This window comes from Triticum aestivum, chromosome 1A (assembly GCF_018294505.1).
Source record: "Triticum aestivum cultivar Chinese Spring chromosome 1A, IWGSC CS RefSeq v2.1, whole genome shotgun sequence".
In the NCBI taxonomy this organism is placed as follows: domain Eukaryota; kingdom Viridiplantae; phylum Streptophyta; class Magnoliopsida; order Poales; family Poaceae; genus Triticum; species Triticum aestivum.
In genome coordinates, this window is record NC_057794.1 from 56,577,930 (window position 1) to 56,590,641 (window position 12,712).

Below are 12,712 nucleotides of genomic sequence, written 5' to 3' on the forward strand. Positions count from 1 at the left end.
GATTAGATATCTTTTCGGCAAGCTTATATTGGAAATTTATAGCAAACTCTGCCACCGCATACAATAGTTAATTTATACTCAAATCCTTAGCGAACCTATTAGCAAAATTTACTGGCTCTGCCCTTGCGTGACAGCCCCAGCGAAGGAAAATGATGAAATTGTTTTTTTTTCACAGGCAACGAGCTCCACGTCGAAAAGCGAAGCGAGCCGCGTTAGCGCGCCACTCTTCGGATTTTTGGCAAGCAATAAGCACTTAAATAACACAATTCGAGTGTACCAGATTCTTTATCATTTCGAGGAGAGCTTTCCTATTCTAACTATTTCCGAGGATTGAGGAACTTTCTGGCGTAACATACCTGTAATGGGGCAATATGGCGAGTTCCCTTTTTCTTTCCAAATGAATTTATGCTTAGTCTAAAATTGGTAAATACCAAATAATCTTTTTTTCGCCTAGTTGTCTCTATTTCGATTGCATTCTATGTCAATAGGTTCATTTTTGCTTTGTCGATAACTATCTCGCCATTAGTCCCCAGCCTTGGATTAGATATCTTTTCGGCAAGCTTATATTGGAAATTTATAGCAAACTCTGCCACCGCATACAATAGTTAATTTATACTCAAATCCTTAGCGAACCTATTAGCAAAATTTACTGGCTCTGCCCTTGCGTGACAGCCCCAGCGAAGGAAAATGATGAAATTGTTTTTTTTTTCACAGGCAACGAGCTCCACGTCGAAAAGCGAAGCGAGCCGCGTTAGCGCGCCACTCTTCGGATTTTTGGCAAGCAATAAGCACTTAAATAACACAATTCGAGTGTACCAGATTCTTTATCATTTCGAGGAGAGCTTTCCTATTCTAACTATTTCCGAGGATTGAGGAACTTTCTGGCGTAACATACCTGTAATGGGGCAATATGGCGAGTTCCCTTTTTCTTTCCAAATGAATTTATGCTTAGTCTAAAATTGGTAAATACCAAATAATCTTTTTTTCGCCTAGTTGTCTCTATTTCGATTGCATTCTATGTCAATAGGTTCATTTTTGCTTTGTCGATAACTATCTCGCCATTAGTCCCCAGCCTTGGATTAGATATCTTTTCGGCAAGCTTATATTGGAAATTTATAGCAAACTCTGCCACCGCATACAATAGTTAATTTATACTCAAATCCTTAGCGAACCTATTAGCAAAATTTACTGGCTCTGCCCTTGCGTGACAGCCCCAGCGAAGGAAAATGATGAAATTGTTTTTTTTTTCACAGGCAACGAGCTCCACGTCGAAAAGCGAAGCGAGCCGCGTTAGCGCGCCACTCTTCGGATTTTTGGCAAGCAATAAGCACTTAAATAACACAATTCGAGTGTACCAGATTCTTTATCATTTCGAGGAGAGCTTTCCTATTCTAACTATTTCCGAGGATTGAGGAACTTTCTGGCGTAACATACCTGTAATGGGGCAATATGGCGAGTTCCCTTTTTCTTTCCAAATGAATTTATGCTTAGTCTAAAATTGGTAAATACCAAATAATCTTTTTTTTCGCCTAGTTGTCTCTATTTCGATTGCATTCTATGTCAATAGGTTCATTTTTGCTTTGTCGATAACTATCTCGCCATTAGCGATGAATTGGATTTATTAGTAAGGGAATGAATGAAGCGGATCCTTGACAACGCTTTGCTTCGGACGCAGCTACTACTTCAACCACGCCAATCCGAAGCAAAATTCCATCAGCCAAGACCCTGCTGAAAGTGACTACTTCCTCGACATCTCCTTCTATTGGGTCTCCTTCGCCACAACTACTGTTTACATCGCTGAAGTCTACCCTGTCCTTGTCTACCACCGTGAATCTGACCAGGTTCAAGAACATGGAATGCAATGGGATCCAGGCGGCATTGGCTTGTCCCTGGACCAACGCATGGGCCTGGGAGGATGCAAGGGAGAGCATATCTTGTACTCCCAGGCATGGAGTACTCCGGCTGCACCAGCCACATCACAGCCGTTGGTTGGAATATGTAGGTACAGGATAGAGTGTGGACACCCCCATCCTGCGGAATTTGCAGAAACCCCCCTACATAAGTACAGAAAAACTGCAACAATCCCCTAATCTAGCTCCAGAAGTTGTGCTGCCCTGGGTTTGGAACATAAATAAAAGGCACATCCTGTGCCTCATTAGCTGATCGTTTCAGGCCGAGGAATTCAACTGATCCGACACACACGCATATACACACAACAACAGCAACGAACAATCGATCTAGTGGATCACGGCATGGCAGCTTCTTCTTCTTCTACCTCTCGCTCCCCATTTCTGTATCCCGAGTTCGAGCTTGTAATCGATCCTTGCTACTCTTTTTTTTTGAAACGGGGTCCTTGCTACTTCAATTCGCTGAGATAATCGTAGATCGAGAGTGATGTATTGGGTTGCTGATGCACCTGTCATCTTGTCCCCAAGGAAGCAGGAATGCTGGGGAATATGATGTAGACCAGTCTATCTTAAATCCTAAATGATATGTGACTATTTTGGTTCCTTGGCTCTGGGGCTACCAACACGCAGATAATACTGGAATGCAGTGCAATTACGAGGCACATAGAGGGTAACCGTCTCCAGCTGATAACATGCCCTGTTCTTTGGTGAACCCGAGTGTGCAGTGAAATCGGGTCGAATTGCGCTCAAAGCTATACCAAAGATGCAAGGCTACACATTAAATGTCATATACAAAATGGATGTCATAAGAGGATTCGAGGTTGCCATCTCAATATAATAATTACTTAAATCAAAAGGTACGATGCTAGATTTGTGTTGCTCAAAATTTGAACAAGATGTGGCGCTATGGATCAGTTACCAGCAAGACCATAAAGGACTTGCAAACTGAAACTGAACCTGCAGCTTGGACAGTCTGACCAATCGAACTTATGTGCAAGCAAAACTTGTAGTATAAAGTAAAATCAAACTGCTGAATCAACTACTGTGCAAGCTAAAATGGCATATACAGGAAAAATGTGCAAGCTGCTGAATCAAACATTTGTGCCGTGAAAGCTTTGCGACTGTAGGACCAAACTGGAATGTTAAACTAAGAGCAGAGTAAAAATATTTAGCAGCTGACCTCCAGTGTGAGAATGACAATGCTTAAAAACAGTGTGCCAGACGGAAATTTGTATTCGACGAAAAATGTTAGAATGTCAAAATCCAAACAGTAAAACATGCTAAAAAGAAATAAAAGAAATTGAAAGTCAAGTAATGAGAAAACTATGAACGAATTCGCTTTGCTCCTTTCTATGTGCGATAGTGGAATGGATGCATTAAAAGGAAAATAGCTAGAAAACTTTCCAAATTCTGTCACATCAAAACTTATGAAATGGACTGCAAGATAAACTCGCAGCAGTGCATTTCATTTTAGGCACCATGATGACCTACATTCCCTGACAGAAAGCACACAATGGCACAGGGTGCAAATTCACACATAAAAACTGCTGGAGGCAACTTAGTAAAGCGAACAGAAACTGGATAACATCCATACCCACTGTCCATAACCATAGCAGATCTTTACATAAAGTGCTAAGAAAGGGTGTCGCTGAAACTACACATGCAGGTTGATAAACTCACAAGGGGCTCAAAAATTGTCTGGAAATTGCATCCATGTGAATACAAACAACTGCACCACCCGATTAATAGTTCATTCAACTAATGGGCTAACGAAAACGCATACATATAATATTTCTCCAGCACCAAAGGCAACAGCTAGATGAACCTGCAACGCCTTTGCAAGTGCAAGTCTAACATTAACCGTCATTAAGATGATAGACCGTTAACAGGCACACACCTTTATCCCCAACTACCTGACATGTGCCTTACTCTCGCTCAATCTGAATGGTCACATGACTGATGTTGTACTCTGCCTTGATGTACCCAATGACCTTGTCAAGCATTTTATCAGCATCCGCATCCTGCGTGATCGTCACATGGCATGCCAAGAGCACCTTCCCCACTGTGATAGCCCAGATGTGCAGCTCATGGACAGCAATCACACCTTCCATCTTACGGAGACCACTCTCAAGCCTGGTGGCATCAATCTCGCGGGGCGTGCTCTCCATAAGGACCTCAAGTATGTTCCGGATCATCTTGATTGTGGTGAACAGTACAATCACAGAGAAGATGAGGGTGCATATGAGATCAATAATCTTCCATTCGGGCTTGTACCAGATGAGAGCCCCTCCAATCATTACGCCAATGCTCTGGATGGAGTCCCCAATTACGTGCAGATAGGCACTGTGAACATTGATATTGCGACGAGGCTTCTTAGCAGGCTTGGCTCCAGGCTGGGCACTCTCACAATCACCATCATGTTTAAGCAATGGTTGCTCAACATCCTGATGTTGTCCAGTGCTCGAATGAGAGTGATGATTAGTTGTAACGGTAATAGAAGTACCATGGCTGTGCTCATGGTGATGTACATGGCCCTGCTCATGATCTCCATGATGGGAATGGTCATCCTCTGAGTTACCATGATCGTGGTCATGTGAATGTCCATGGCTGTGCCCATGTCCACCGTGCCCATGGTCATGACCAAGCAACACTGCCATTATGATGTTAACAAACAAACCAAAAGCTGATACAGCAAACATGAGGGAGCCCTGTACCTCGCCGCTTTCATTAATGAGCCTCATAATAGCTTCGTAGACAAGTATGCCAGCAAGGAGCCATATAAGCTGAATGGAAACCAATGCCCCAAGAATCTCTATACGGAAAAATCCATATGACTGCTGAGGTGTCGCTTCCCAACCAGCTGCCCATAGGGAGAACAAAGATATGGCAAAGGCTGCAACATCCGAAAGGAGATGGGCAGCATCAGTCAAGATTGCAAGACTGTTTGCTTTGATGCCTCCAACCACTTCAACCGCCATGAATATAACACAAAGGATCACAGCAATTAGGAGCTTCTTCATGGATGCAGACCTCTCCTTTGAATCTTTCGAGGTGTTACTGGCATCAGAAAAGTCGCAAGCAGCACCTCTGCAAACTTTGTTCCCAGCTGCTCCAGAAGCGGATGAGATGTCCATGGTTACTTCAGGAACATGGAGCAGTGTAGAATTATGGCTGTCCATCTAAAAACAACAACTGAGTCAATACACAAGTACAATAATGATTCTAGATCTACTAATACAAGATGCTATAATAAGAAGAAAAAAAATCTTGTGTGTAGTTCCTACTAAATAGTGCGAAAAATGAAGTGACCACATGTGAAAAAAATACTATCACAAGTAGAAGTGGAAGGTAAAACTTGTGAGAATATTCATAAAATAATAGTCAATAAAGATCACGATCCAAAGGGGATATTTGCAAACATGACAGTCATTAAGATCGAAATCCACAGAGGATAACATATCTACCATATTTTAGCATGCAGTTCATAAAAATGGTACGCCTGGACCACATCCTAATTGATAAATTGGATGTCATCAGCTATGAAAAGGTCAGCGAAGGCAAAGTCAATATTCAGTAGGTTTGCAAAACATGGCAGGAATCTGGAGCCTGCTAGCCAAACAACATATGCCTACGAACTAACAATAGCGATTTCAGATAAGACTATCTTTCCACCTTTATGTGAACAACACGGAGCAGAGTAACCCAAGTGGCCAAAGCTGAGCAGAAAGTGCATTAACCTAAGTTTACAATATGAAACAGAGACGCACAACTTAAACAAAAACACTGACGGTCTGGTCGCAGAAGAAAATCACTGTGCGGGCACTGCACTACTAATTGGTTCTCAGCAGTCCCTATCTTGCAGATTCGATCACACCTAAAAAACCCTGAACGAGAAGTATCACAAGTCACAACAGTAAACCGGCAAGACCACACAAACATCAGCAGTACTAATCTGCAAACAAGCATAAGAACACAGATATCTACCTCGGCCCCCAAACCACAGAAGAATCAAATTGACATCAACCAGATACCCGGCATTCAGTGGCAGAAAAAAAAGATGCCTCTTCTACCCGAATATTCACCAATCTGGCAGTAGACATAGCTAATTCAGAAACGGATATTATCCGGGTCACAAGATGCTGCGCGGAATGACGGAAAAAAGCGAACACAAATTGGAGTTTGGCACCACGGGAGGCTAGGCTAGTAGGGGCAGCTGCGATGGATAAGTACTTGACGCGAAGGAGGCCAACAAACAGAGCCGAAGTGATTGATTAATCCGCCACGGCACGCCGCTCGCTGCCAAGCGAGCACGTCCCCAACGAACTCGGCCTGTCGGCCACCACCTGCAGACCAATGGAATCGCGTCGCAAGGACCCGACGCAGAAACCAACAAGGAAAAATAACATGCGCGGCACGGGCCACGGAGACAGCGACCCGCGATCCAATTCCTCCCATCAGGATGCTAGATAGACTAGCAGTAGCACCCTTCGAATTTTCTTCCCGCAATCCCTGACCCGAACCGCCCCGATCCAACCCCGGCCGCGTCCACAATCACCGGTGACTGAAACCCACAGCAGAAACTGAAAACAAAATCGCCGCAGAGACGCCACGGGGGAACCGAGGCGCGCAGGAGCCGCACGAGACGGGATGGAATCGGTAAATCCTCTCGCCATGGAGGGTCCATTGGTGGGAACGGGGCGGAGCGGAGCGGAGTAGAAAATCAATCCACGGGACAATCCTTAGTTCCGGCGGGGGCAATCAGAGAGGGGGAGAGGCTGGGGGAGGCTCTAACCTGGATGGGGATGGCCGGAGCCTCGGCAGGAGCAGCGGTGCCGCCGCCGCCAGGGAGTTTGGGAGACGCGACGGGAGGGAGGGAGGGAGGGAGGCGGTTCGTGGGGACGGCGAAGTGTGGAGAGGAGAGAGGCGTGAGTCGCGAGGGGATGCGACCGAAAAGGGGGCGAGCGGAAGGGTAGTCCGGTAATTTTGTGCCGAAGAGGCGAAGAGGGATATCCCGCTCGATCCCTAGCTGGATTCTCCCTCACACGCACGGTTTACCGTGTCAATCAACACCCAAAAAAACAGCTTCGTGCAGTATTTTACTTGGCGGTTAAAAAAATTTGCAACGAAACGGGCATGTTTTCATTCAAAACAGTGTACGTGACACCGACGCACGTTATGGAGTTTGGCCGCATTAATTAAAACCAAAACTGATTTGGGCTGTAATCCAGTCAATGCTCGGGGAAAACTTGAAATTCGCCAACGCAGCAGCGGCGGAGAAAGGGCAGGTGGGACTACTAGTAGTAGTGGAGGTTCAAAGAAAGCAGCGTCAGAGATGATGATGATGGCGAATCGTGTGTGCGCATTTGGTTCGTCGGGCGACCAGAGCGGCGGGAGGAAGGAAGAGGATCTCGCACGGCTCCGCGCCGCCGGGGTCGGGAACCTTGCGCCCCAACCAACCCCTTTCTTGGCGCAGCCGCGCCGCCGCCCTACGACGTGGACGCGGGGAAAGGGGAGGAGGGGGTCGACGGTCGACGGGAACGAGGTGGAAGGAGCGAGAACGTCCGCGACGACAGAAAAGAAGAAGGAAACGCACAGTACCATAAACGACGACGGAAAAATCTCTTGAACGGATGTCGGCATCTACGGAACTGGGGAAGGAGAAATGTTGGGTCGATGCTTGGAGCGGGAGATTGGTTGGTTTACCCGTATTTGATCTTGACGCCGGCGGCCGGCCGGCGAGCCCCACGAGCGCGGAGGGCGGCGGGAGGTGGCGGGCGATCTTCACGCGCGGGCGTCGGCGGGGTTGAGGAGGCGGACTGGTAGGAGGAGGGATGGGTCGGGTGGACGGGTGCCGTGCGGATCTCGTTTTATAAGCCCAGCTGACACGAACGAAACAGGCAAGGGGTTTCTTTACGGCGTGCTGACACAAACCTGGCTAAAACCGCAAGGCAAGGTTCGGAAAGAAAAGTTCGAATAAAAAAAGTTTTGAAACGAAAAGGAGGCAACCCACGCCGCGCAGGGTGGAAATTGTCAGCAGCATCAGCTCTTTCCGGATTTGCGAGCCATGGATGTTTGACTTCAAATCCAGATTTCGTTTGAAATTCAATTTAAATTGTACATCCAACCTTGACTCTATCTGCTTTTCACACTACCCTTGGTGTCGTCGTGGATGTCACGCCATAACATTCCCTCTGATATGGTGGCCGTAAGCGTCGTTGCCTTTTTTTTTTCCTTCCCTTTTTTGAGCAAAAATAGACGTTTTTGATTCTGGTTGTGGTTAACCTCTTCATCCCGACCATCTTAAACATGATACCTTGACTCCAAATGATCACATATGCTGCCAACTTTGACTCGCCACCACCAGGGACCTTTTTTTTTCTTCATCACCCTCCTCCATCTTAACCTTATACTTTAACTCCCTGCTGGGCCGGTCGTTTTACGCCCTTCGAGTCCGGTCTCAGGATGCGCTAATACCAAGGTACTGATTTTCAAAGGTATCGCTGCCAAAGGTACCAATCCTAACAAATCTAGCTTTGCTATTTAAAATCATGCTTAGTTATTAAAGGAATTCCTCCTAACATCGGAAACTCTTTTTTTTTGGTGATCGGTCTTCCTCGTTCATTCCCTCGATTGGTTACTCCTCGGTGACCTTATTATTAGTTGTTTGCTTTTATCCGGGATCACCCTACGGGGTTCGGACATCTTACCCAACTATAACTAGAGTGTGATCACGTTGGGAGCTAATGCCAGTCCCATTTCCTAAAAACAAATATGAGGGGAAACAGTGACATTGATTTACTTTTAGAGGGAAAAGCCATGGAATTGATTACTCCCAACCATTTGTCATGCGCATTTCGCATCGTCGCCATCTTCAACTCACCAGTGTCATAAATGAAGAAGAAGGGAAATAATATTTATGAGAAGATTTGATATTAGTGAATTGTGAGTCTCGCTTTTGTAGAGATGGTATACTACTCGCCACCCTATATAAGAATTTTGTCATGATGTATCTCATTTAAGAAACGTATTGACGCAATGTACTCCTTTCGTTCGAGGTTAAAGGGCCGGAGGGTCACCGAGCAGGATCCAAATGTGTAAGACCGAGTTGTGGTGCATGATTTCTTTCGTCCCCACTCGTTCTATGGGTGATTGGCTTTGTGCTACAGTTTGGCTTGCTAGCCTTTTAACCCTGAGGGCTCCTTTGATTCAAAGGAATTGCATAGGATTTTTGGAGGATTTAAACCCTTAGGAATTTTTCCTGTGATGCTCGTTTGATTCGTAGGATTGGCATTCTTAGGAATTTTTTCATATGATCCATTTGTACTACATTTTGGAGGAAAATTTCCATCCATTCAAACCTCTTTGTAAAATTCCTTTGTTTTTTCTATGCTATTAAACATTCTTTCAAATCCTGTAGGATACTATGGGACATGTCACCCAATTCTTGCATTTTTCCTATTCCTTCATTTTGACAATCCTGTGAATCAAAAAGGCCCTGAGTGGAGGAAATATCACATTTTAGACTCGTCATGCAACTAACATGGTGGCCCACCTGCCAGGCCTACGTGGCATGACACATAGATTCATTTTTATGTCTAGCAAGGCCGCGCCAGGCAAAATGTACTTGACCCGATTGCTCGTCGTAGCTTCTATCATCCTTGTTTATTTTTTTATTCCGTCGTATTTTTGGCCATCATCAGTATCCTTAGCCTAGTCACAGCCACCGGATTGGAGAACCCGTCGAAATCGACCGAGCGATTAGTCGGGTTCGCCTTAACCACCTCGTGTGATATAGTATTTTCCAACTTGCCACCTCACAAAAATACATATCTTCGTGTTATGTCACTCAAGTTTGAGAGGAAACTAGTCAATGCCAAGTGCCAAACGGATAACAGGATATATCGCGACAATAAGTTCCAAAATGACGTACATTGGTGATAATTACAGCCTCCATCTCTCCGAGCATTAGGCCATCTACCATCGAAGGGCGCATATTAGGACGCTTAGGTCACATTTTCTTTTCAAAATATATAGCGCAGGCATCCGTTTCCTCAACGCAACACCGTCTATTTGAGAACTACCGTAGTTAAATTTTTTTTCTTAAAAAAACACTGCGTTTGTTAAAAAGTCCCGTGAAACGACGCTAGCCTAAATCCGATCAAACAAGATTTGGCCGAAACGGCCAGAAATAACACCTAGCATATGGGCTAAGAGGCTGCATTCTAGATGGACTTAAGTGGTGACATGTACCCTATTTTTTTAGGGATAAAACGCACTTGTTGAAGGTGTCTTGCCCCTTTTTTTTTGAGTATCAGTATAGACACAAGCGCTCATATACACGGGCATACACTCACTCCTATGAACACACACACACACCCTACCCCTATGAGCACCTTCGAGAGACTGAGCCGGCATATCATCTTGAGATTTACGAAGTCACCGTAGGCACCTCGTCGTCGACGGGAACGTCTCCTCTCACTGAAAGCGTATCGCCGGAAATACTAAAATAAATCCAGGAATAATGTGAGCACCAGAATTTGAACCCTGATGGGTTGGAGATATCATTGTCCACCTAACCAACTCAACCACAGGTTGATTCGCAGGTGTCTTGCCCTTCACTCAAAAGAAAAGAGGTGTCTTGCCCGGGGTTCCTGGTAACAAACCTTTTGGCAAAGATCCAAAACGTTATGCACTAAATCCAGGAGAATGCCTGACACGCGTTGATCGGTTAGGCGCAGGTCACAACTCACGAAAGCCTAGCTAGCATAAAGTCGGGCATGTTGTAACTTGTTAATCTTTGTGGCTAATGATGAGTTATGATTGCATCAGTCGATCGAGCCACTAATTATAGCAACCATTTTTTTGAAACGCGGTCCCTTAAAACCCGATTCATTAAATAAGCTCGAAGAGAATTGCCCGGTTAATAAACAGGAAACCGGACGAAAACTATCACAACTGGCCTGCAGAAACAAGGCACACATGGCAACCTGACAACCCACACAAGAACGCACACACTCCGTCGAGGGAAAGCGTCGAGGCTTGCGCCGGCCGATGCCAAACAGTCAACCACACGCGTCGGCGACCAGGCAGTTCCGACTCTGTCGACGAGCATTGCAGGAGAAAAGCGTTGGGCTTGCGCCGAGCCAGCGCCAGAGCGGCGACTCCTCGAACACACCGGAAGAGACCGACTACCAAGAACCATCAGCAAACCTGACTCCGCCCGAAGCCGCCATCGTTGCCACAAACAGGAAGCCGCGCAACATCCGCATTGCCAGACGGGCACCTGTCGACCACAATGACGCGAGCGTCCAGCCCATGAAGCACGCAACCAGGATCCGAAGCTCTTCAAGGCGACGCCCCAAAGAGGGAAGCGACGATGTCGACGCTGTCGCCCGACCCAACCGGGCCTTAGGCTTTTACCCGGAGAGCAATATCCGAGGGTGTAAGAGGATGCCGGACTCCACAACGACGCCTCCAAGGAGGTTAAACGGCGTCCACGGACGTCGACGCCGCCGGCCGGCAAGACCAGCCAAGCTTTCGCCCGGAGTATCCCTAACACCATCAACACCCTCACGCACTGCATCTTCGCTGACCCGCCCAACTATAGGCTGTTCGTAGCAAAGATGGCATGCAGCAGCTAACACGCTGAGACTCTGAGAGGGACGTGCGACGCATGTTTTCCTTGGCTAGTCAGTAGTCAACTGTTATACAAGAGTCTAATATTTCATCCATTTCAGCACATGTTGCGGTTATTTTGGGAGAGACAAAGTGTAAATGGTCACAGATTTAAGATACTAGGCCTTTTGGCAGACATGGCGTGAAGAAAGCCACTGGCGAACCTTTTGGCAAAGATCGAAAGCGGTATGCATTTACAGGACCCGGAGAGAATGCGGGACACATGTTTGGTCGATCGATGACGCTCAGATTACATACAGGTCACGCCGTCACGGGACCCTAGCTGGCATATATAAAGTGGATCGTGTTTTTCAACCTGCTAATCATCGCTGCTGCTAAGGGTGGATGTGGATGTGGATGCGGATGGTGATTGGAACGGAAGGATGGAGTCACTAGTTGTGGCAGCTAGGCTGAGCTGCTCGTCGCAAGATGACACGGCAAGTGACCTAGCCAGTGTAGTGGAGTAGGGCCGAGAGGGACGTGCACGATACTCGGTGTATTGTTTGTGCTTCTCGGCACCTCCTTGTTCGTTTCCGGCCGAGTTCTGATCCGATCAGGATGCACTCACCCACCCCCTAGAGACTCCTGGATTCTTCTTCACGGGCTACTAGTGGAGCTTCACCTGTCAAATCATGTTGGAGGAGCGAAGCAACCTGTACTTGAATGATTAGTAGGTCAGTGATATTCCCAGCCGACCAGTGTTTAAATTCTGATGCTCACATTTATTCTGAATAAGATTTTTGACAATGTGCGTTTAGTGAGAGAAAATGTCCCCGTCGACTACGAGCCGCATACGGTGACTTCGTAAAATTTCAAAATGATATGCCGACTCAGTTTTTCGGAGGTGCTCATAAAAATAGTGTGTGCGTGTGTGTTTATAGGGATGAGTGTATGCACGTTTATATGAGCGCTTGCGTCTGTACCGTGTTAAAAAAGAATCATGTTGGAGAAAGATAGGAATATCCGGAGATACAATTTACATGCTCTTGCGTGTCAAAAAATGCTTTTTTCATATCGAAAATATTTGAAAAAATGATACATTCATTGTCACATTCAAATGTTAACTGGAAATTTTGAAGATATTTACCTGTGAAAAAGGAAAATCAAACACCAAACGTTAAGGGTGGAAC

At 46.1% G+C, this 12,712-nt stretch overlaps 1 protein-coding gene across 5 annotated transcripts; it reads right to left on the reverse strand.

The window, feature by feature from the left end:
• Positions 1 to 3,469: 3,469 nt before the first annotated feature.
• Positions 3,470 to 7,836, reverse strand: LOC123189725 (metal tolerance protein 1). Of its 5 annotated transcripts, none has more exons than XM_044602224.1 (3): positions 5,892 to 6,416; positions 5,696 to 5,791; positions 3,470 to 5,086 (listed from the first exon to the last, which is right to left on the reverse strand). In XM_044602224.1, exon 3 carries the CDS (start codon positions 5,084 to 5,086, stop codon positions 3,833 to 3,835), a length of 1,254 nt encoding a protein of 417 aa, XP_044458159.1. In that variant the 5' UTR covers positions 5,696 to 5,791; positions 5,892 to 6,416; the 3' UTR covers positions 3,470 to 3,832. The 5 variants fall into 5 exon arrangements, with proteins under 5 accessions (XP_044458159.1, XP_044458151.1, XP_044458137.1 ...); XM_044602216.1 differs by having other exon boundaries at positions 5,675 to 5,791; XM_044602202.1 differs by lacking the exons at positions 5,696 to 5,791; positions 5,892 to 6,416 and adding an exon at positions 7,611 to 7,836.
• Positions 7,837 to 12,712: the final 4,876 nt, after the last annotated feature.

Coding starts and splice junctions, on each gene's coding strand:
- LOC123189725 (XM_044602202.1), bottom strand. CDS start 5,086: ATGGACAGCCATAATTCTACACTGCTCCATGTTCCTGAAGTAACCATG.